The 26,074-nt window shown below is 43.3% G+C and overlaps 1 protein-coding gene across 1 annotated transcript in view; it reads left to right on the top strand.

The window, feature by feature from the left end:
- The window catches only part of ccnd2a (cyclin D2, a), a 32,990-nt gene extending 15,317 nt beyond the window's left edge, over positions 1 to 17,673 (top strand). The window contains exons 4-5 of the mRNA XM_060928361.1: positions 2,366 to 2,514; positions 11,902 to 17,673. Coding sequence (XP_060784344.1) covers positions 2,366 to 2,514; positions 11,902 to 12,078 — 326 coding nt within the window. The 3' untranslated portion in view covers positions 12,079 to 17,673. The remainder of the gene's footprint in view (positions 1 to 2,365; positions 2,515 to 11,901) is intronic.
- Positions 17,674 to 26,074: the final 8,401 nt, after the last annotated feature.

Raw genomic sequence — 26,074 nt, 5'->3', positions numbered from 1 at the left:
GTGGCCCGGCATCAGAGGAATGGCAGCAGGAGAGGGGGAGGTAGGGTCTTTTCTCCTGCCAAAACCTCATGAGGGTCTGGAAACAGACTAAAGAATGACGTTCAGCGGAATGCACCAATCCACCCCCACAATTCTCCAGTCAGTTCTGGTGGCTCAAATCTGTCACCCCTTCCCCTCCCTCCCAACTGCTTCTTCTCACCATCCAACCTTTGTCCAAGCTGTCATTTTGAATTGGACTCCACAGAGGGGGCTGGATTTCGCATCTCTCTATTGGGTGAGATGAGGTGATAACTTGGTGCAGTGAATCCACACTCACTCACTCGCTCACTGAAATTTAATAAGCTTGAAGATAGACTTTTTTTTTAAAATAAATACATAAACAAACAAACAAACAAAAGCTCAACCCATTGGCCGTGTTGTAGCAACAAATGTTAAGCATGTGTGCCATGGAGTCTGGTAAAGCTTGAGGTCTGACTAATTAAAACTGAAAATAAAGAGCAAAGAAAAGAGAGTGGTAGAGAGATCAGTTAAGGAAAGAGAGGGCTCTTTTAACATTTCGTCCTCTCTTGTCATTTCATTTAATTCCTAGTTTTGGGTTGCAACCCGTTCACAAGCCATCTTATTTGCATTATGAATGACAGCGAGAGAACTAACAAGGTTATTGGTCTTTGTTGTGCATGCCTATAACCACATGTGGAAGAAGGACCTACAGCTGAGAGCGTTTGCAGAGAAATGCTGGCTCGTCAGTCCTTCCTTTCCAAGGACTGAGGGGTTTTTTAACGGAGTACACCATTTACTTAGGAGCTGGATTGGGGGTGAGGGTGAGGGGGATTGGATGAGAAGGGAAGGTTGGAGTTGGCGGAGAGGACGGTGCTTTTCAACTTCTTTTCAAGTCAAATGAATCTTCATCCTGTGTTGGAGTTCTAATGGTGTGCTGAATAGAGCACAGAAGTCTGAACTTGGGATGACGTCATTTTCCACATTCACGTGTTTGAGATATAAAGTGGGGAAAAAAACATGGATGGCCCCATGTTCATCTTCCGTAAGCAACAATCTAACCAGCTTACTGTGATGAGTGACGTGTATTCACCGCCTCAAAACAGCAAACTGTACATTCAGTGTTACAGGTTTAACAAGTAACATAACACAAACGGGGCGGCACGGTGGTGTAGTGGTTAGCGCTGTCGCCTCGCAGCAAGAAGGTCCGGGTTCGAGCCCCGTGGCCGGCGAGGGCCTTTCTGTGCGGAGTTTGCATGTTCTCCCCGTGTCCGCGTGGGTTTCCTCCGGGTGCTCCGGTTTCCCCCACAGTCCAAAGACATGCAGGTTAGGTTAACTGGTGACTCTAAATTGAGCGTAGGTGTGAATGTGAGTGTGAATGGTTGTCTGTGTGTCAGCCCTGTGATGACCTGGCGACTTGTCCAGGGTGTACCCCGCCTTTCGCCCGTAGTCAGCTGGGATAGGCTCCAGCTTGCCTGCGACCCTGTAGACCAGGATAAAGCGGCTAGAGATAATGAGATGAGATAACACAAACGTGTGTATGCTGATTGAGCTAAACACTGTATATACAGAATAACTCATTTAAAGCTAAGATGTACTACATTGCTTATCCAGAGCAACGTACAAGCAGCCTGGGGAGCAGCTGGGGGTTAGGTGCCTCGCTCAAGGGCACTTGGGCCATTCCTGCTGGTCCAGGGAATCAAACCAGTGACCTTTTAGCCCCAGAGCTGCTTCTCTAACCATTAGGCCATGGCTAGCCCATGTTTACTGTGCGATGCTGTTAGCACCCATGTTGGTTTGACATCACTTGCTGAACTCGTGGGTTGAGGAGACCGTCCTGACTTCGAATAGGAATTCTGGGTTGAATGGAGTTTTTTTCCCCCTCATCCGTGGTTGGAAATTCCCATATATGAGTTTCACTTACAACATTGGTATTTCACAGTATGCAGCAGCCATCGCCTAAAGGTTACAGAAGCAGCTTTTGAATCAAAAGGTTGTTGGTTCGATTCCCTGGACCAGCAGGAAAAACGCATGTGGGTGAGTGGGGGGAGTGAACGAATATAGTCATGTATCCTCTGGATACATCCATGGCTGAAGTGCCCTTAAGCAAGGCACCTAACCCCTTAACTGCCCACTCCTCTGGGTGTGTGGTCACATCCCCAGATGGCTTAAATGCAGAGACAGAATTTCACTGTACTCTAATGTACATGTAGCAAAGTGAAATGTGTTTTCGTTACAGAATCATCCCATTCTTTCGTATGCCTCGCAGTGTGTAGTGTTTTTGCAGTCGACTGCTATGATGTCCATCTGTGGTGAGTAAAACGTTCCATGCAGATCATAAAGCTCATGTATTTTTCTACCTTCGCAGACTTCAACTTTGCCATGTATCCTCCATCCATGATTGCCACGGGCAGCGTTGGAGCAGCAATCTGTGGACTGCAGCTCAACAACACGAACCGTGCACTGTGGGGGGACAACCTTCCAGAACTGCTCGCTAAGATCACAAACACAGAAGTTGTGAGTATTATTTATAACTTGTACATCAATGTGTATAGGGATAAATCTACAGTCATGCAGTAAAACCTGCAAGGCTTTGTTTCTGGGCCAACTGATTTGGGTAATGGAATGGGATATGTAGCAAATTTATAACATACAGTCAAAGGGAGTTTGAGGAGCAGTACTGATAAAAGAACTTGATTACATCGTATCATAGTTATCTCAACATTTCCACAAGCCACATTTCTAGTTTCTTATCTTTTTTTTTTTTTCTTCTCACAGCTCGGTCAGCGAGAAACGCAAAAATTCTAATCTACGATGACCCAGAGCTACATATTTGTGTCATGTGATAATTAAGCCATTGGCAAAGCATCAAGAGTTTTTCCATTCAGTTTTTCACAGCTGTCCCTTAATCCGTTTTCTGCTTCTGGCACTTTCTTATTTGCCCAACGAGGTCACATGCCACCTGTGTGAGAAGTTCTGTAAATATGGTTGAACGTACCCTGGAATGATGGATGAGCATCAGGAAGGCATCAGGTTAGTTTTATGTTTGCGAGCTTGATACAGGCAGAATGTCGCATGCTGCATGGAGAGACAGGCCTGGAATTGCAGGCAGACAGCTATGTGGCCCCGTGGCAGGGTGTACAGTCCAAACACAGCCCAAGCTTCAGCTGCAGCAGGGAGGGGGTGTAGGGGTGGACTGGCTTTTGTCAGGGTGGTAGCCTGCTTCAAACCAAGCAGGGAGGCTTTTGAAGGGGGCCACATTTGGAAGGGTGATCACAGTGCCCGTAACAGAGGTGTTATTTAAAACCAAGAGCTCTAAGATGTGAAGGTCCCTCTTTTGTTTGCTAGCACCATCCTTGAAAAACATCAATGCGGTATTGTGGTTTGCGTGTGTGGCTGAGTTTTTGACTGTAGCTCTGAGCAAAGAGATTGTGCTTTCCTCTTTAATGGGCTTGCCTCCAACTTCAATTCAATCTGACATTCAGACGCTGAATTACTGGAAGTGAAATGGGATTGACCCCAACCGAGAGACTCTGAGGAAAGACTCCAGAGAGCTGGGGTGCACTGGTGAGGCTTATGTGGCTTTATGCAAATGGCTAATAAAGCCTCACACTTACACTGGCCTAGAAAGGACAGCTTAATGATATCCTTTTTCGGGGATAGAAGTAGCATAGGAAATGGGGTGAGGAATAGCAATGGAAAAAAAAGGGGAAGGAGTTGATAAGGCATGTAAGATCACCACCCAGACAGGCACCTGAAGAGTTCAGCCTTCCTCTGCAGAGTTCACCACCAGTGGGCAAATGGCTGCCGCGCTGCTGCGTCAAGACGTACACCATAGCAGAGGAAAAACAAACAGTCCTTCTGAGCAGTGAACGTTCTCAGTGTATGAGGAGTGTGAGGTCTCAGCCAGCAGAAATGACCTGCCCGGTCCATGATCAACTCTTCACATTCCCAGATGCCAACAAGCCATACCTTTGAAAAACATGCAGACGGGGGAGAAAGCAGTCTGCTTGAGGCCAGGGATTTTTCCTCACAGATATATATATTTTTTAAATCTAGGAGTTGCCACTCTACTATCATCTTTACCTTACCTTCCAGCGTTATTTAGCCAGGACGAAGACCCCTGATCCATCCTGACATGGGGACAAGTTCCCACTACTCCAAGACCGTGGGTTAACTGTGAAGCAGAGGGGGACTGTCAGGGCCTTCTAGGCATTCAGAGAAGGCCCAAACGTATCAGCATTTCACATATTATATTTAATTTCTTTCATTCTTTCATAATTTAATTATAATTATTCTCTTCTAATTCTAATTTAGCCTCATTTTCTATCAAATTTGCTTCATAAATGAAAGGGTTACTGCCCTGAAAACATTAAAATCGAGTTATCATCTCATCTCATTATCTCTAGCCGCTTTATCCTGTTCTACAGGGTCGCAGGCGAGCTGGAGCCTATCCCAGCTGACTACGGGCGAAAGGCGGGGTACACCCTGGACAAGTCACCAGGTTATCACAGGGCTGACACATAGACACAGACAACCATTCACACTCACATTCACACCTACGCTCAATTTAGAGTCACCAGTTAACCTAACCTGCATGTCTTTGGACTGTGGGGGAAACCGGAGGAAACCCACGCGGACACGGGGAGAACATGCAAACTCCATGCAGAAAGGCCCTCGCCGGCCACAGGGCTCGAACGCAGACCTTCTTGCTGTGAGGCGACAGCGCTAACCACTACACCACCGTGCCGCCCAAAATCGAGTTATACAATGAGATTTTTGTTTGTTGTTTCTAGGCTGAGAAGAGTTTAGAGCTGCTCATTCATTGGTTAGGACTTCATTGCCAGGACAGAAGGCCATGGCAGTGTATGTTTATGTCGGAAGTGACAGATGAATTAACCAATCAGATTTTGATTTATAGTGGGAAGGACTGAAAATGTATCGCCCTAGACCTTCTCGAAGACCAACGCGAGCTTAACCATGAATCGTTCATCAGTACTGTTGGCGAATGTTAATAAAGTGGTCAAGCCAGTGCTATCGAGAGCAAGTAGCACAGGTTGACGACCAAAAAACTAAGATTTCTGTCTCCAGACTCAGGCTCACCACAGTATTTTTCACTCAGACTTAAGTATTTATTTCCCTGTGTTATTTACTTAGTTACTTTTAAAATCAACATCAACAACGACACACAACGGAGCGACCTGGCAGCTTACCGCTAATCCCTTGCAAAATCCTTTGCCCTGTTGCTTTTTTGGTGTGTCTGGCTAAGTTGAGCTGAAGTCCCAGCTCTAACAGTAATGGTTCGCCACTGCCGTGAATGTAATTTTTAAAGAAAGTCTGAGCAATAATGGTAGCATTGCTTATCGCGATTAGATCTGACCTTTCGTTAGCATTTTGCTAACTTTTCCTTTCGAGCCTGATGGTTTTCTTTGGTGTGAGAAGGCCTGCAGGGTGATGCTTGATGAGGAGGAGATTACTCAGGGGAAAATACAAGGCTGTGAATGCTCAACAGCTCTATGAACCATCCATCCATCCATCCAGTCAGGCGTCCTGCTGATACTTGTGGTGTCCAATGCCTGTGGTTTTCACCAGACATGTGACACGGCCAACTAGCCTCATCTAGTCGCTTCTGTAGTGTCTGTGTGTGCGCAGCCTGAAGCACATCTGGTACGATGTGTACAGCAGCGGACTCCATGCGGCAGGCCAAACCAGGATGGATGAAAATTTGGCTTTAGCAACTCATGCAAACTGTATGGGCTCTCAGAAAGAAGTTAAAGCTTTGAATATTCCAGCTGGCATTAGGTGTTTACAGTAAATGTTGTTATTGTAGCTAATGTATACTGTAAATGATGCTTTTTGGCTTGTTGTGTTTCTCCAGAGACTCCCTGGGAGTTTTCATCTGACCGGTAATGTTGATTCCACTGGAATTGAATTAGAGATTGCATTCAGATATGAATTAGTGGGGTTTCCTGTATGGCTTGGGTCAGGGGCATGGCCCCCCACACTGAACTCCTTTACCTGGTTTGAAGCTTGGCTGAATAGACAATACGGGGTCACTGGTGAACTTTTCTTGGGCTACATTCATTTGCATTTCTCCTCTCACACAGTGAGAGAACTTTTGCAGTCGTTCGAAATACATAACTGTAAAAGTAGGTGAAATGTCACTCAAATGGAAGTTTGGCAAGTTGTGAACACACATCTGCTCGAAGTCATAATGGCAAATGATGCGAATGTGAGTAAAAGTTGTTTTTGGGGGTGGTGGGGGAGGGCATAACTGTTCATTTTTTAGGATATTTTTGGTACGTACAATCATGTTAAGACCCTTGGCCTGTTGCACCAAATGTCTGGGACAACATATTAATCCCTTTCATTTCCCAATACTCTGCTGGCCCTGTTTTGAACCCAGCAATCTTTTCATTATTCCCCAATAATAAAAAAAAAACACAGGCATCTTTCTCTGACGCTACCTCAGTGCTTTAGACAATCCACAGTGTCACTATCATGACTATCTCTTGTTCTCATCTCGTCGTACATCATGGGTGATCTTGCCATGACTGCTGATGGTTCTAGTTTCTTTTTAGCTTGTCCAATTTTGCCCATCTTTAGACAAGAGCTCTACATGGATACCATGGGTGTCCATTCCATCCATTTGGATAGCGATTCAGACAAAGTCAACACCCAGAAAATAAAGTACATTATGTTATCCACATTCACTGGATATGGGCAATCACGTGCTCTGATTGGCTACTCTACTACTAGGCTATCAGCTCATATACCGTGAGTAGAGAAAAACAAAATGGCAGAGCGTGTTGCTGAACCAACCAAGGACGAAATAAAAACTCAAAAACAACCCCCCCCCCCCAAAAAAAATACAAAAAAAGCAACAAAATATAGAATAAAAGTATATGATAAGAACGTATCTTTTATCTTTTTCTTTTTTTTTTTTTCAAGAATTATCACATTTTTCACAAATTGCTTCTGTCATTTCGCCAGTTTGTTTACATACTAAGCAGAAATGATTTTGTCGAATGATTTGTACAAAGCTTTTATTTATCAAATTTGCAAAAAATACAAATAAAAATGCTCTGTTTCTCAAAATCCAGTGAATGTGGATAGAATAAAACAGTTATTCCACTCAATCTCGTCGTACACTGCTTATAGACAACGCGATGCTACGTGCTTCGTCGGCTGTCAGCTCATGTATGACTCGATTTCGTGGAATAACTGTCAATTACTGTACCTTTAGGGGTACAATGGCTTGTCACCTTTAGGGTCAGTACCCTCTAAGGTACTTATTTGTACCCTTTATATACTGCTTGGGAACATATATGTACCCTTTTGGCCCTAAAAAGGCACACACAGTTACTTTGAGGTCCAATAATGAGCCCTAGGGGGTACATTAGTGTCGATTGCACCTTGGGGGACAGAAATGGACTCCTACTGTACCCCTATTTCTGGCAGTCCGTTAACTAGACGAGTTAACATTTGGTCCACTGTGTATTTTTAGTTTTGTTACTGTCTATCTCAGCTTTCACTTTTCAACCCTAACCAGGATGTGACAGTTGTAAGTAAGCCCTGTCGGTTTGGTAGCTAGTAAACAAAAGCATTCTGTGATGTAGGTTAGCATTTCTTAGCTACCATCTTCTTTTTTGTTCATAATGTTTCTGTGACGGGCGGCATGGTGGTGTAGTGGTTAGCACTGTCGCCTCACGGCAAGAAGGTCCGGGTTCGAGCCCCGGGGCCGGCGAGGGCCTTTCTGTGCGGAGTTTGCATGTTCTCCCCGTGTCCGCGTGGGTTTCCTCCGGGTGCTCCGGTTTCCCCCACAGTCCAAAGACATGCAGGTTAGGTTAACTGGTGACTCTAAATTGAGCGTAGGTGTGAATGTGAGTGTGAATGGTTGTCTGTGTCTATGTGTCAGCCCTGTGATGACCTGGTGACTTGTCCAGGGTGTACCCCGCCTTTCGCCCATAGTCAGCTGGGATAGGCTCCAGCTCGCCTGCGACCCTGTAGAACAGGAGATAATGAGATGAGATGAGATGTTTCTGTGGCTGCTTTTATCTATTGTAAATATAACCAAGAATTACATAGATTTTAAAATATACCCACTGGAGCCCATTAGCTGTAGTTTGTATATATTTTACGTGACTTTAACTACTATCCAACAGGCTGTGGTTTACAAATCCAAGGGAATATATATATATATATATATATATATATATATATATATATATATATATATATCTGCCGTGTTCCCACGATATAGCAGCGGATCCACCACCACCCAGGATAAAGCAGTTCCTGAAGATTTATGAATGAATGAGTGAATATTTCAATAATATTTGAATTGAACTCTAGGTAACTTATGCCGCTTTTCCACTACCAACGCGGCTGAGTCGGGCTGAGCCATGCCGTGCTGAGTTGGGCTGAGTCGAGCTGAGCGGGGCTGTTGGGGTTGCATTTCGACTACAACCGCGCTGAACCGTGCTGGCTGGAAGTGGGTGGACACATTGGGTGGAGTTAGCGAAAGTGGGTGGACGTCACGTGATGTCGTTAAGCGGCGCAAACAGTGACATCAGTGAGCTTTTAAGCGGTAGTCTCACGACCCGAATAGTAAACAATAAACATGGAGGACATGGAGTCGTTAGTGTTGCTGGTCTTGGTTCTGTGGCTTGTTGTCACCGACAACGCCAACAGATACTGGCAAGAGCGTATAGATGAGGCGAGGCACATAAGGCTTCAGAAATTCTCGTAATTCGTAATTCTTCTTCTTCCGGGTTTGCGGTGTTTACAGATCCCAGCGTGCTCGTGGGGCGTGTGTGGGCATGTGAGGACACGCCTCCTCACCAATCAGTGCACAGGGGAGTGTCTGCTCACGCCCCCAGCCTCACTCGGCTCGGTTTGGCTCGCTTCAGCCCCACTCCAAAACCGTGCGAGTTTTAGGGGCTAAGCAGGGCTGAAGCGAGCTGAGTCGTGCTGCTCTAAGGTAGTCGAAACGCGAGCCGTGTCGGGCTGAAGTGAACTGAAGCGAGCTGAAGTGCGCTGAAAAAGGGTAGTGGAAAAGGGCCATAAGCCAAAGCAATATCTGCTGTTGACTACGTTGGTTAGATGAATGCTGTTTTTTTTTTTTTTCCTCAGCGACGTTAAGAAATGTCAAATGTCAGGAGCAAAGGAAGAATGCCAGAAACAAACAAACAAACAAACAAATGAAAAAACACTGGCAAAATTTGAGGAGAGAGAGAGATTTCTGCAAAGTGTTGCAAATGCTTCAACATACTGTGTTACATTTGGTTAGAATAATGTTCTTTGGATTTGCCATTGATTTTGGTTTGTGATCCATACACCTTTTTTAATTTGTATTCTTTATTCTGTCTGAAACATAAACCAACAGAGAAACAACAAAAAAGTAAACCAAAAAGCCACCATAATGCTCAGGCGTTCAGTGTGCCAACACAAGGATCCACCCCAACACCTAAGATGAAGACATGAAGACCAGTGCTCTCTAGAGGACGCTACCTCTTTTTAGACCAAGTCCCAGTCCTACCAGTAGTCACACACTGAAGTCATTAAAGTTGCTTGAATTTAGCCTGTGGGGCTTGGCTCAGGCTTGCCTATGCCTCTATAAAGAGCAGCGGCACAGAGGGGAATTTCTTTTAAGAAGTCGGGCCTGGCATTTTTGCGGTAAGATCCAGGCAGTTCCTTTGCATGTTTTATGCTTTAGTTAATTTTCTCAGTGGAATTTATTTCTTATGACTAATAGCAGTATGTCGCAGTGGGAAGCCAGAGAGACCTCTTTAGGAGGATGGCGCTTGCTTGCATCCAGAGTGATGCAGACAAATGAAACCTCCATGCATCACCAGGCAGCTCCCCCCCCCCCCCCCCCCAAAAAAAAAACCATTCACTTTCTTACTAATGTCGTCTCCTGTCGTAAAGTTACAGTATATAGTTGGTTTTGTTTTATATGAGTCATTGATTCTGATGATTGGACTTGATTGAGCTTGGAAAATGTCTTCCCTACATACACTTATGTGTACTATATTATTATAATAATAATAATAATAATAATAATACATAGGTGTATATATGCACTTACCTTGTCAAGGATCCATAGCTAACACTGTTTCATAATTCAGCCCATCAGATTTTCATTAATAGTCAATGTCAGAAGAATGCAGTCTCTTCACAATCAACACATTCTCCACAGGCCCTGCCTTTGGGGCTTCTCCCAGAAGAACTCCCACAGATGCCTGGTGTGCCTCAGACCCACAGAGAAGCAAAACACAATGCACACTTTCCTTTGGCTCCACCAGAGGGTGCTGTTTTTCATCTTTAGCTTGAAAAAAAAAAAAAAAACATTACACTGCAGACATTTAGCAGATGCTCTTACCCAGAGCGACGTACAACGTACCCAGAGCAGCCTGGGGAGCAGTTGGGAATTAGGTGCCTTGCTCAAGGGCACTTCATCCATTCCTGCTTGTTCTGGGAATCGAAGTGGCAAACTTTTGCTCCCTCAGCACCTTCTCTAAGCACTAGGCCATGGCTTCCCCAACAAACAACAAAACAAAACCCAAAAGATGTATCCAGGATTTACAGTTTACATGCTATTAGTGCGCTTGCCACCATTTGGGTTTATTTTCCTGCTTGACACGTATCCATCCATCCATTATCTGTAGCCGCTTATCCTGTCCTACAGGGTCGCAGGCAAGCTGGAGCCTATCCCAGCTGACTACGGGTGAAAGGCGGGGTACACCCTGGACAAGTCGCCAGGTCATCACAGGGCTGACACATAGACACAGACAACCATTCACACCTACAGTCAATTTAGAACCACCAGTTAACCTAACCTGCATGTCTTTGGACTGTGGGGGAAACCGGAGCACCCGGAGGAAACCCACGCAGACATGGGGAGAACATGCAAACTCCGCACAGAAAGGCCCTCGCCAGCCGCTGGACTCAAACCAAACTTCTTGCTGTGAGGCGACAGCGCTAACCACTACACCACCGTGATGCCCCCCTTGACACATATTTATTTTTTAAATTGATTTCCTGTTTGTCACAACGTCAAGGTGAAATTAGCGTTTTTCTCCGATTTAGTTCAAGAAACCCTGATGAGTTTTTTTTTTTTTTTTCCCCTAGCCCGTTTGAACATACACTATCTCACACACATCTTTTCGAGTTGTTTTAGATTTCATGCTTTTTTCATCCCTGATGACTGTGTGAGCCATATTCATGGCTCGGGAATGTGTAGTTGTGCCTTTGCTCTTTGAAGCTGCAAGGTGGGCTCGGTGGGACCCCCTCGGGCTGCTTACCCTCTTTTTAAAGGAAGAAAAGAAGAAAAGACGCAGTGTCTTTCCACTGGACATGGATGCAATTAACATAGCTTTTTGTACAGCCTTTGTTTTTGCTGTTGTTGTGGCAACCGGTGCTGTGGGTATGTCTGTCTGTCTGTGTGTGTGTGTTGCACGTGTATGGATCTCCGCCTGGACACGTTGACCTGTTTGGGATCAATAATACCTTTAACCTTAAAATAAATAAGTGGTTTTATATTGTTATGCTTATTGAGACATTTGCACAGTACTCTTTTCAACATTTTGGCTAAGATTCTGCAGAAAAGCTAGCGTAGTCTCCTCACTACTCACACCCTAGTAATCTATTGCTAACATAACATGCTGTTACGCTTTTACGTCTTTCTATCTTTTATATTAATATTTTCCCCAGTCAGTTTTTTTTTAAAAGAAACCCATAAGAAGGAACACCTTAATCCGTCAGCCTCGTGCTGCTCTCGGAGGACATACTGAAGTCAAACGAACGTGTACCGACCTGTAGCGTCAAACGCCTTTTTAAAAGAAAAGTGCTGAAATGAATCGGGCGTACTAACCCATATTATGTCTGTTGCTGCGGTTGCAGGACCTGTTGAAGGCATGTCAGGAGCAGATTGAGCGTGTGCTGATGAACAGCCTTCAGGAGGGACGCCGGCAGCAGCACAAGCAGCAGCAGCAGGACCAGAACAACCCACGCAACAAAGCCTTGGATGACCAGGACCAGTCCAGCACCCCAACCGATGTACGAGACATCAACTTGTGAGCTCGCAGGAAGTGGCACTTGGATTTAAAGGAGAAAAAAAAAAAACAACAAAAAACAAAAATGACAAAAAAAAAAAAACACCCAGCCCATCAAAAAGTGCTTGCTAGTCTTTGTAGGTTTTTATTCTATTTTCAAAGGAGAAGAAAAAAAAAATACATTTCAAAAGAAATCAAAGATATTTTAGATTAAAAAAAAAAATAGGTATTTTTTAAATGAATTGATACTGATGCAAAAATTTCTATGGTGCCTCGGATTAATAGAAGGGAAGCCTAGAGTGTTTTGCAAACTATTTTTCATTGTATAAACAAAAAAATATATATATTCAGTTGAAATTAAAAGTCAGTTATATTCAGTTGTTTTTTTTTTTTCAGTAGCAAAAGACTCGAGTTTAAAGAGGCTTTTAAGAAATAGTCACCTTTATAAGACTGGCTTGTAAAAGGTACACAAATGGGGCTTTGTTTTTTTCCTGTTTTGTTGTGTTTCAGTTCCGAGCATGAACACACACAGGGGTGTCATGAAACTGGTTAGTGGAGTCCCCGTTTTGGCCGTGCGGTAAAGGTGTAAAAGGCCCAGGAATGTTAGGTGGAACAGGTTTTGGTAAAAGCCTTACAGCAAGAATGTGATTGATTTCTGTTTCGACAAACGACCCTCTGGGTAAAATTTGGTTAAAGACATTTAAATCAATCTGCCAGCAAATTATATTATGGCATCAAGATTAAAAACGATTTAAAAATTGCTTGCATCGACCAAATTGAAACGTTTGAAATTTCACAATGCAAATTTCATAATAGTTCGCCCAGTCAAGGGTCACGTCTTGAGAACAGTCTATTATTATTATTATTATTATTATTATTATTATTATTATTATTATTCAATCAGCAACTTATTGTCTCTCAATTCTCAAAGCATAGAGATGTCAATAAGCTTTTGTCAGGCTGCTTGTGTGTGTATGCATATGTGTTTCTGTATGTGGGTACATGTATGTGTGTATGTGCGTGCGTGTGTGTTTGAGAGAGAGAGAGATGTGTGTGAGCTTTGTTTGGTGAACTATCTGCAAGAGTTTGGTTCAAGATAAGACAACACATTCAGAGAACAAGACAGGGGACAGAGAATAAGTCTAAAGCGCTTTTGTTTGCTTCGAAGGGCCACGGGCTACCTGTATCACTGCCTTCTATTCATGCGCTTTTATTTTCTGGCCTGGGACACAAGGTCGAACCCGGTCCAGGTCCAGTGCACGGGCTTGTGAGGAGGCGAGACAGAGAGAGAACAGATGGAGGAAACGGAAGACTACCTTCTTCAAGATGCTCTTACGGTTAAAGAGGTTTTTTTTTTTCCCGACACAAAATGGTGTGATGGAGAAGGTTGTATCTGATTACGACCTCCTTCGGAGTTTTACGGTTGTATCGTGTACAGACGGTCTGTTTTATGCGACGCGTTGAGTTGAGTTGAGTCATCTCGTTGGCGTTATGAGTTGAAGGGCTACTTTGAGTGTTGATTAAAGAGGTGCTAGAAAGGAATGGAATTTCACGAGGAGTCTACATGCAGTCGATGAAAGTGCAGGGTGGTGCGTGAGATTCGTGCGCAGACGAGGAGCATGGTCCAGTGGTGATTAAGCTGTGTGAGTTTAAGGAGAGACGTATGCTGCTGCTGAGATGGACATACATTGGCATACAGGAGAGGAGGCCAAAGGAGAGGATCAGATGTGGTTCCAGCGATCACATGATAATTTAAGTTCTTTTATATATTTGCTTGTTTGACTGTTAAGTTTGTGTCTTTCTTTTTTTTGGATTACAGACCAGTATCTAAACCAGTTTGATTGACACTGCCAGCTAATTGATGGGGAAGCTTAATTGATTAGGGGACATTTGTTGATCTGTGCATCTGTAGTTCCTTAGTTTCAACAGCGAAGCACTTTGAGCACATACTCTCCCCTGAAGTCACAGAGAGAAAGAAATAGGGCCATTATTGACATGTCATGTGTATCTCTCCCAAAAAAAGGAGCTGATAAATTATTCTATTTACATGTACACTCACTGGCCAGTTTGTTAGGAACACCTGCCGTTGTCTAATCAGCCAATTGCTTGACAGCAGCACAATGCATAAAATCATGCAGATACAAATCAATTATTATGGCCAGGTTACTTGCCCAAACTGATAACCGTGTCATCAGTTTTTCTTTGGCTAATCAGACACAAGCTATGGCATCACACTTGCCACAGCAGTTGGGGGTTAGGTGCCTTGCTCAAGGGTACTTGAGCCAATGCTGCTAGTTCAGGGAATCGAACCAGCAACCATTTGGTCCTAAAGTTGTTTCTCTAACCATTTGGCCATGGGCTTCCCCTTAAGCCAGGCAAATCAAGACCTTCAGTTAATGTTCACTTCAAACAGAAGAATGGGAAAAACTGTGATCTCAAAGTGTGACTTTCACTGTGGCATGGGTGTTGGTTTGAGCCAGATGGACTGGTTTGAGGATTTCAGAAACTGCTGATCTGGGGTTCTCGCACACAACAGTCTTTTCACAGAATGGTGCGAGAAACAAAAAAACACTGAGTGAGCGACAGTTCTGTGGGTGGAAACAAACGCCTTGTTGATAAGAGAGGTCAGAGGAAACTGGCCAGATTGGTTCGAGCTGCCAGGAAGGATACAGCAACTCATATAATCACTCTTTACAACTGTGGTGAGCAGAAAAGCATCTTAGCATGCAACAGAAGAAGACCACATTAGGTACCACTCCTGCAACCAAGAACAAGAATCTTAGACTCAAGAACAAGTTCCTATTAAAGTGGCCAGTGAGTGTATTTATATATACAGTGTCTTGCAAAAGTATTCATCCCCCTTGGTGTTTGTCCTGTTTTGTCACATTACAAGCTGGAATTAAAATGGATTTTTGGGGGGTTAGCACCATTTGAGCTACACAACATGCCTAGCACTTTAAAGGTGAAAATTGTTCTTTTATTGTGACACAAACAATAATTAAGATGAAAAAAAAAACAGAAATCTGGAGTGTGCATAGGTATTCAGCCCCCGAAGTCAATACTTTGCAGCACTTTGTATTTACTTTGTATTTAGTGTATTTGTAAATACTTTGTATTTGGTGCCATCCATCTTTCCTTCAAGCCTGTCCAGCTTTCCTGTCCCTACAGATAAAAAAAACATCCCCACAGCATGATGCTGCCACCACCATGCTTCACTGTAGGAATGGTGTTCTCAAGATGATGGGAGGTGTCAGGTTTGCACCTCACATGGTGTTTCCCATGATGGCCAAAAAGTTCAATTTTAGTCTGAACTGACCAGAGAATCTTCTTCCATGTGTTTGGGGAGTCTGCCACATGCTGTTGGGCAAACTCCAAACGTGTTTTCTTAAGCAATTACTTTTTTCTGTCCACTCTTCCATAAAGCCCTGCCCACTCTGTGGAGTGTACAGCTTAAAGTGGTCCTATGGGCAGATACTCCCATCTCCGCTGTGGATCTTTGCAGCTCCTTCAGTGTTATCTTTGGTGTCTTCGTTGCATCGCTGATTAACGCCCTCCTTGCCCGGTCTGTGAGTTTTGGTGGGCGGCCTTCTCTTGTCAGATTTGTAGTGGGGCCATATTCTTTCCATTTTGCTATAATGGATTTAATGGTGCTCTGTGGGATGTTCAAAGTTTGGGCTATTTTTTTATAACCCAACCCTGGTCTATACTTCTCCACAACTTTGTCTCTGACCTGTTTCAAGGCTCCTTGGTTTTCATGTTGCTTGCTTAGTAGTGTTGCAGAGTCAGGGTCCTTCCAGAACAGGTTGATTTATACAGACGTCATGTGACAGATCATGTGACACTTTGATTGCACACAGGTGGATCTTAAATCAACTAATTATGTGACTTATGACGTGAACTGGTTGGAACAGCTCTTATTTGGGGGTTTCATACGAAAGGGGGTGAATACCTATGCACGGTCCAGATTTCTATTTTTTTTTTCATCTTAATTATTGTTTGTGTCACAATAAAAAACAACCCTCCCAAAAAAAACCAATTTGCACCTTTATAGGCATGTTGTGTAAATCAAATGGTGCTAACCCCCCACAAATCCATTTTAATTCCAGCTTGTAATGCGACAAAACAAGAAAAACACCAAGGGGGATAAATACTTTTGCAAGACACTGTATATTATACCAGTGTTAGCAATTCCACGATTCCATTTCCAAATGTTTGAATTAAGGAAAATGTATATTTCCCCCTCAAGGCCTCATTGTTCTTTACTTGAAATTTTGTTTGCTGTTGATTGAAATGTTAATTGGTTTTTATACAGTTGTAAATGGTAAAATAAAGCCTTGTAACATCAGTAAGTTGCCCGCTCCAGGGCATTCATTTAATTTATACAAAATTAACTGGTTAAGCTGCTCTATCAGAGATTTAAAAAAAAAAAAAAATTAAAAATGCCTTGTTTCATATGGTGCCTTAATTCCTGAATTTAGGGAGTGTTGTCCTGTGCCACTGTGCCTTGATCAGACTGCTGAAGTAGCCTTCGGTGTCCACTATCTTGTCATCTCCTTTACAAACGTGCTGCTTCCTAAGGATGGACTGGCATGAGATTTAGCAAAGAGTCACGACTCTCTGACTGTGATTAAGGCAGTGTGCATCAACAGCACAACACGAACACTTGTGCACAAGTTGCTTAGCTTGCGTTAAAAAGACGGGGTGTTTAGGGGCAGTTTAGCTTTGTTTTCAATGACCGTAGTCTATGTATTTCTGTGGGTGAAGGAGACAGCCTAGTTCGTTGTAAGGTTTTGGTTTTTTTTTTTCATGGATAGCATATTTCCTAGAGGCGATTGGGTTCCATAATTCAGGTTACTCCCACTCTTTCACTAAACCAGCCCATTATCAAGCGATTATATTATGTTATCTTGTTTCATCACTCACCCTAGTGCTCTGAAAATGAATTATAGTACTGTTTTTAGAACTTATGGGTGGGCTTGAGCTTGGATATGGACCGAAATGTTGCTTCTTACGGTTTGATACTGTATTCCAAAGTGAAGAGGGATCGAAGTGGTTGTGAAGACATCAATCAAGTGTCAATATTTTTTATTGAGTTATTGTGTTTTTTTTCTCCGCTGCTAAAAAGCTATGATTTTTGTTTCATCTTATACACAAAAATAACATAGTTGTGATGTCACTTGAGTGTGCTGCTATTTTATAAACAATTGTATTATAATTATTTTACTGCTTACAGAATACTTTGAGAATGCAGAAGTAGATGGTAAATAGAAGATCAAGAAATGTAATGAGTATTCGACTGGAAATGCTCTTTGTACAGTATGCTCTGAAAGCATGATTCCTTTCCTTTTTTTATCTTTGTTTTTCTGCTCTGTTACCTTTTCCTCTCACAGTCTGTAAGTACGGTATGTCTATACCTCAGGTTTACTGGACAAAAGAAAACAAGTCTCTCAGTACCTCATAACTCATCAACAGTTTTTTTTTCTGGGAGCCAGTGAAAGACCGCATACGGTGGAGATTTTGATGGGGAGACTTTTTAATAGTCTTCATTAAATGAAGCATGAACAGCATAAGGCTCCCACCTGGACTTTAACCAACCATAGTGGATGGAGGGGGGGGGGGGGGGGGGGGGGAAGGTCACCAGTGCTTCATTTATGGGTGTAAGAGCTGAGATAAACAGATATTGTACATAAATTTGGAAGTTTATTTTGGAAACGATCTCCAAACACATCTTAACAAACACATACAAGTTCTCCGCAAAACGTTGACGGACTTTCACGTGTTATTGAGTTGCACTTTGCCTTGGCCTTCGTAAAACATTTTGTTAGGTGTGCAGAAGGTTTTTTCATCAACTGGTGTAGTATGAACTGTGACATCCCTGCCAATACGATAGCCGTCACCACCATATAACTGTCTCTGTGTTACGAATTAACCATTTGAAGAATGTCAACATTTACATGGATTCTGTCTCCTCCCTCCACTATGACCTTGTCATGTACCTCAATAATGTCTGTTGCACAACCTCTCTCCAATAAATATCTGCTTCAAAGTGTGTGGTGCCATATCTGTCCAATACTGTTCTCTTTAAATGTTTTCAAAATGCATTTTTGACTAAATCCGGTACTAATTAGGAGCTGAGCTTATTGAAGAGCAATAAAGTAATCATGATAGTCAGCAATATCAGATGGCTGTTTATTTTGCACCAGAAGGGCCTACGACTACTACTACTGGGTGTAATAAATAGTTACAGGTAGGATGCTTTCAAGAAATAACTTACCAGTGCCCTTTTCCCCCATTGACCAACCAACCAAAGAAAGAAAAACATCCGAGTAACTTGAGAAAAATGCAATAGTTTACTTGATATGTTGATTTAAGTCAAAGTCCTTCCCATGCCACAAAGCACACTGGGCAGCACCGATCTCCGTTTCAGTAGCCCTCAGCCTCTCACCGATTACATAACTAGGGTTACAGTGCACTCTCAGAAAATAAAGTACATTATTGTACCTTTAGGAGTGCAACAGCTTGTCACTGGGGCAGTACCCACTGTTATTTATTTGTACCCTTTAGATACTGCTTGGGACCATATATGTACCTTTTTGTCCTAAAAATAAACACACTTACTGTAAAGACCAATAATAAGCCCTAGGTGGTACATTAGTGTAGGTTGCACCTTGGGGGACAGAAACGGACTCCTACTGTACCCCTACTTCTGACAGCGTGGGGGGGCTGGTCCTCTAGTAACTGTGAGAGTTTGATTCCCTACTCACATCTGTATTGCAGCATGCCTCACCAGATGGCAGCAGGTACCATTTTTATGATGTTCTTTGGTATGAATAGAACTAATGCTCTCCCGGTCGAGAGGCAGACACACTAACCACTGGGCCAACTCGTGGTTATGTTGATTTAAACACAGATGCTAACTGCTGCCTGCCTGGTGAAGTTTCTGTGCATGTTCTCTCCATTGTTGGAGAATGTTTGATGTTCCCCAAATAAAACCAGCAGACAATCTTATAGAGCAAATGGAGCACACCTCAGCAATACAGCAGCAGTGAGTTATCATTAAAGTAGGGTGACCAGACGTCCCGGTTTTACCGGGACAGTCCCGATTTGGGGTTGTGTATCCCGAGTCCCGACAAAAGTCTGTCGGGACACGGATGTGTCCCGGTTTTCGCCACTCACGACATTTGCGACTGAGCAGCGTGGGAATCATTAGCGGAGAAATGTCTGCATTTACTATTTTGATGAATTGACAGGAATCGCAAACTTTCCTGGTTACTGCCCCCTGGCCCTGTGGCATGGGTGTTTATTTAGCCACATTATTACAGACAACAGAACGTGTTGCCATGCAACAATAAAATAAACATTAACTGGCGCGAATGTTCTTTGTCTAGCAGCTAGCAGCAGTAATGCCGCAGCAATTATACCGAAAAGAAAATGTACCTTTTCCAAAGATTTACAGGGCACCTACCCCTTCCTCCGAGAGGTGCAGAACAATGCGCACGAAGCCGACTGCACACACTGTAAGCGTTTTGTTCTTGTACTGAGTTGGGTAGCCTATGTTGCAAATGATGTGCGCTCCTGTGGGGGCTTTCCTCGGGCTGTCGCCCCTCTCCTCCTTTATTGCTGTTTTGTTTGAGTGTATATTTACGGAAGCCGCGAGAGGCCCTTCATATAGTCTTTTTTTATTCACCTTGTTATCCCGAGATAACGACATAATTAATTCAGGATCTCGAGAAAACAACACAACTAATTCGAGATCTCGAGAAAACAAAACCGTTATTCCGAGATCTCGAGATAACAAAACAATTATTTCATGATCTCAGCTGGATCACTGTATCTCCGTTGGTAGAGACGAAGCCGGGCCAGTCTTCTGCGGAGGTGCCGCGGACTAATTTTGAAATTATCCCTTATTAAAAGACTTAATGCGATCTCTCCCTGTGTCAGCCCCTGATCAAAATATTGCCTTATTAGGTGATCGATTATTCCAGACATTCTAATGACCAAAGTTGCGTCTATACAGAATGAGAAATAGCCCCAAAGTCAGCATATCACAAGTCTCTTGGCGCACCTGAATGAACCATTTCTCAGCTGTTTACTCGAGATCATGAAATAATTGTTTTGTTTTCTCGAGATCTCAGAATAACGGTTTTGTTTTCTCGAGATCTTGAATTAGTTGTGTTGTTTTCTCGAGATCCTGAATTAATTATATCGTTATCTCGGGATAACAAGGTGAATAAAAAAAAAAAGGATTATATCCTCTCTCGGCTTCCGTAGTGTATATTCTCAAATCACTTGTCTCTTTTTTGTTTCTGTTTAACATACCATTCTGACAGTTTGGCCATATTGCTGTGTTGAACAGCTTGTTGCACCTTCCATTAAAGTGTTCACTTTTGTCCACATCTTCTTGCTTTATTCATTCAGTTGTGGGGAATGGTTAGTAAGGTTGATTCTGACCTAGGCTATGTTGAGGTCACATATCTACTTTTTAAGTTCATGCTATAGTGCATACAATTTTAGAGCTATAGCCTACATGTGCATATGCATTCTTCTTGGTGTTCTCACAAACAGGTGAAATAAATCAGTTTAAATGTGGCCTATGGACATAGCCTGGCCTATTCTCAGCCATTACAAAATCTGTTGTCTGACCATAATTTAACTGATCTGTATACCACTATGCTACTAGATAACAAAATGCCTGTTTGTTTTATTTCATGTGAGATGTTGATAAATGTGAGCTTCAACAAAATGATAAGAGCACCTCTCTGAGTGTCACGTTTACGTAAAAAAAAAAAGGTGTGCGTGCACGAGCATGGTCGCGTGCAAAAGTGTCCCGGTTTCAGATTAGGGAAATCTGGTCACCCTACATTAAAGCTGTACCACAGAAGTGAGTGTCTGTTCAAAGGAGCCGTAGTTCTTTTAACAATGGAGCAATTTCTTATAGGATGATACAAAATAATCAGTGTTCATCATTGTATAGAAAGTGTGTATACAAAAGTTTCTACATATCCTTAATTATCTCTTAATAAGAAATAAAAGCTTCAATAGGTGGTTCACTATACGCTTCAGTAACCAATCTGCACAGGAGCACTCATCTATAGAGTCATCAAATAAAAAGAGTTAACAGAAATAAAGTTGGGGCGGCACGGTGGTGTAGTGGTTAGCGCTGTCGCCTCACAGCAAGAAGGTCCGGGTTCGAGCCCCGTGGCCGGCGAGGGCCTTTCTGTGCGGAGTTTGCATGTTCTCCCCGTGTCCGCGTGGGTTTCCTCCGGGTGCTCCGGTTTCCCCCACAGTCCAAAGACATGCAGGTTAGGTTAACTGGTGACTCTAAATTGACTGTAGGTGTGAATGTGAGTGTGAATGGTTGTCTGTGTCTATGTGTCAGCCCTGTGATGACCTGGCAACTTGTCCAGGGTGTACCCCGCCTTTCACCCGTAGTCAGCTGGGATAGGCTCCAGCTTGCCTGCGACCCTGTAGAAGGATAAAGCGGCTAGAGATAATGAGATGAGATGAGATGAGATGAGAAATAAAGTTGGGTTTCCTCCAAGTTCTCTGGTTTCCTCCCACCTCCCAAAAAAACATGGATTTTCTATGCTTAATTGACCCACGATGTGAATGTGTGTGCATGGTGTTCTTTAATAGATTGGCACCCCATACAGAGTATATTCCCATCATCCTCTCAGTGCTCCTGCGACAGACTCTGAATCTACCGCAACCCTGACAAGAATAAAGTGATTAAGACTGGTTAATCAATCAATAAAACAAATGAATAACTTATGAAACCTTTTAGATCCAAAGAGACTTATTGTAATCAATCAATCAATCAATCAATCAATGGGTGATAATACCCAGATTACATAATTAACTTCTTTCCTACCATTAAACTAATTGACATCAATCATTTTTACGGTATTTATTTTTTATTTTTTCATAATCTTGTTTACCTGACATACTTAACAACAACAACAACAACAAAAATCCTTAGGTATACCTGGTTTATTAATTTATGGTACCATCCTCTCCCAAGCTCAACAACTTGGTTTCACTTGAATAAATCAGGAGACCATTTAACGTTAGTCAGAGGCCCAGGTGGGGAAATGTGATTATATAGTAAACCTTTTATTCTTCAGTTTTGATGAAGTAAATAAAAAATATGAACATGCACCTTAAGAAACACCAGACACCAATATGGCATTACATTAAAACCACTTGCCTACTATTGTGTACATCCACCTGGTTGTACCAAAACAGCTCAGACCGGTCGAGACGTGGACTCGACAAGACCTCTGAAGTTTGCTATGGTATCTGGCACCAAGATTCTTTAAATCCTGCAAATTGTGAGGTGGGCCGTCCGTACATCAGACTCGTTTGTCCATCCCATCCCACAGATGCTCGATCGGACTGAGATCTGGGGAATTTGGAGGCCAAGTCAACACCTTGAACTCTTTCTCATGTTCCTCAAATCATTCCTGAACAATTTTTGCAATTGTTCTCCTGATGAACGAGGCCAATGCCATTCGGGAATACTAAAGGGGTGTATTTGAGGTAACATCCATATGAATGCCAGGACCCAAGGTTTCCCAGCAGAACATTGCCCAGAGCATCACACTGCCTCTACCAGCTTGCCTTCATCCCACAATGGCACCTCTTCTTCAGGTGAGTGACACACATATTACATTACATTAATGGCATTTAGCAGACACTCTTATCCACAGCGGCATACAACATACCCAGAGCAGCCTGGGGAGCAGGTTAGGTTCCTGCTGGTCCAGGGAATCAAACCACTGACCTTTTGGTCCCAAAGCTGCTTCTCTAACCATTTGGGCATGGCTTCCCCATATGCAGCTGGCCATCCACACGATGTAAAAGTAAACATGATTCATCAGATTCCGTTGTTCTGATGATCATGTGCCCATTGTAGGAGCTTTCGGCAGCAGACAAGGGTCAGCACAGGCACTCTGACCGGTCTGCAGCTACGCAGCCACATACACAGCAAGCTGTGATGCACTGTGTTTTCTGACACCTTTCTATCATAGCCAGCATTAACTTTTTCAGTAATTTGTGCTTCTGTAGCTCTTTTGTGGGATTGAACCACACGATCTAGCCTTCGATCCCCACATGCATCACCTCCCCACACCTTGGGTGTCCATGACCCTGTTGCTGGGTCCTTCCTTGTAACAATTTTGGTTGGTACTAACCACTGCAGGGTGGCACAGTAGTTAGCACAGTTGCCTCACAGCAAGAAGGTTCTGGGTTCGAGCCCAGTGGCCAATGGGGGTCTTTTTGTATGGGGTTTGCAGGTTCTCCGGGTGCTCCAGTTTCTCCCACAGTCCAAAGACAGTCCAAAGTCCAAAGACTGTTAGGTTAGCTAGCTACTCTAAATTACCCATATGTGAATGGTTGTTTGTCTGGGGAAGCTATGACAGGTGTAGCAAGCTAGCGATAGATGAAGTGTGCTCAAGATAAATACAGACAACCTCATGAGAGGCCAACTAGCCAACACCACTGCATACCAGGAACACCTTCCAAGCCATTTGAGGTGAATTGGTCCGCCTCTGAAAAAACTTGCCATTTGGATTTCCCGGGAAACACTGATTTTCGTGACGTCGCATGCGGGACGCCTCCTTCTGAATCCTACTTCAGCGCTGGTTTGTTTATGAGAAAACAACCTGGTGGTTTTCTGCAAATTTCTTCAACGTTATCACGTAATTATTAAAATGGTTAACAGATGTATCGTAGGAGGGTGTAGCAACACCAATCTTGATGGGATTAGTACTCATCGTTTTCCAAAAGACCGGACAATGAGAGAGAAATGGGAGCGCTTGGTCTACACAGGCTGTGCACTGAAACCATGCAAAGCTCGCGCAGCCTGCTCGCGCTTCCGCAGGTAACGTCACGAATCTGGCTCCAGACTCCCTTGGGATTTTTCCAGACGCGTTTTGTTATTTTATTTTTTTTCTGCTGTAGACAGATGGCCTTGTGCAAAATTACCCTTCTGGTTGAGTGTGTAAAGGGACATACTTTCATATAAAAAAAAAAACAAAAAACGAAATTGGTCCAGGATATGCACTTTAATGTTCACTTGGTGCTCAATATGTCCCACCCCTTGGCCTTGAAGAAGTGCTAATCAAGATTATTCAGTTCACCACTCGGTGGTTTTAATGTTATGGCTGACAGCACTGTGTATTGTGTACAGTTTCAGATTTCACAAGCACGCGCCAAGCCAATCAAAAGCCAGAAGAACGAATCCTTCGTTACAGTAGGCTGACCAGTGTTGCCAGATAGGAAATATGCAAGTATCGTACCAAACCCCCAAAATTATCGTTTTTTGTGAGAAATTATTGTACACAAACAAAACGCATACAATATAGTTATTTTAGCTGTATTTTAATTTCCAAAGAATATTACTTAAATTTTTAAACAGTAATTCGCAATATTCCCATAGTAGAGGGAAAACTATGACTTATGCCCCTTTTCCACCAAAGCAGTTCCAGGGCTGGTCCGGGGCCAGTGCTTAGTTTGGAACCGGGTTTTCTGTTTCCACTGACAAAGAACTGGCTCTGGGGCCAGAAAAACCGGTTCCAGGCTAGCACCAACTCTCTGCTGGGCCAGAGGAAAGAACCGCTTACGTCAGCGGGGGGGCGGAGTTGTTAAGACCAACAACAATAACAAGACCGCGAAAGATCGCCATTTTTAAGTGACGAGAAGCAGCAGCTGTACAAACGCGAAGTCAGCCATTATTATTATTATTGTTGTTGTTGCTGCTGCTGCTTCTTCCGTGTTGTTTTTGCTTTGATATTCGCGCCAAGGTTTAAGTAAACGTAGCGCCGTAACTGACGTATACAGCGCCGTAACTGACGTATACAGTGACGTAATGATGTGGCTCCGCTTAGCACCGCAAGCTATGGAAAAGCAAACTGGTTCTCAGCTGGCTCGCAAGTTGAACGAGTTGTGAACCAGCACCAGCACTGGCCCCGAACCAGCCCTGGAACTGATTTGGTGGAAAAGGGGTAACAAAGAGAAAGTAAATGCACAATTACCGTAAGACTAGAAAGATTCGAATTCAACCTCCAGGTCGCTGTCGATTCACCAATCACGTTTTGTTATGGCAGTCGTTTTCGTGTGTCCAAGGGTCATGTTTTGGTCAATTTGTGAATCTTTGAAAATGTCCTTTAAGACTAAGACCAAATGGTCGGAATTTCTCACAGCCACATTGTGCTCTGCCATGAAGCCTGCAAGCTTGATCTCTGCACTCTTCACAGCCTCGTCTAATTTTTGTTTTTCAGGTGTTTTTTGTAGGCAGTGTGCTATTGACTTCTGAGATGGTGCAAGAGTTTGTTTTTTTCTGAATGCTTCTTCGACTTTTCGTGGTTTCTCAAAACTGTGCTCTCTGCTACCATTTGAATGTTGCAACAACGGCAATATGCCTTAGCATCATTTCCCGGCACAGGTTTTAGCCATCCGGAAAATTTAGGATCTTTCTCCCACTCTGTCCGGTGAGTCTGTGGCCTGTGCTTACTTTTCCGTTGCTCTTCGGATGCTGCCTTTCTCTTTGCTCGTCCACTTCATCCTCCCCTTCGTTTTCTGAACTCATTTAGGCACTTTTCTTTTTACGTCTCTTTGTCGACAGTTTCTCTCTTCTCGCTTAGCTGCTAGGCTCAAAAGTTGTGTGTGGTAATGATGCATACATTTCTATGGCTACGTGGTTACGTGTGTGCGTTCTGTGTACGTCTTTTGATGGCGCCTGAGTGGAAAGCCTGCGAAATGATTCTTGGGGGTCAGAGAGAGAGAGAGAGAGAGAGGGATGAGTGTTTGGACAACCAACTGAAAACTTTGAAATTATCGTACATTTCAGATTTATTTTCCCATTATTGATCGTACATCGTACAGAGGGCAAAATTATCGTACAAATACGACAAGTATCGTACATCTGGCAACACTGAGGCTGACTGACTAACTGGCACGTGCGGCTTATGCAGCAGCAGCCAATCACTGTTCGCAGCGAAATCCGTCGTCAGGGTTTGACG

Source organism: Neoarius graeffei, chromosome 8, assembly GCF_027579695.1.
Source record: "Neoarius graeffei isolate fNeoGra1 chromosome 8, fNeoGra1.pri, whole genome shotgun sequence".
Taxonomy (NCBI): Eukaryota; Metazoa; Chordata; class Actinopteri; order Siluriformes; family Ariidae; genus Neoarius; species Neoarius graeffei.
Note: the sequence above shows the minus strand (reverse complement) of the source record. Positions and strands in the feature narration are given on the sequence as shown.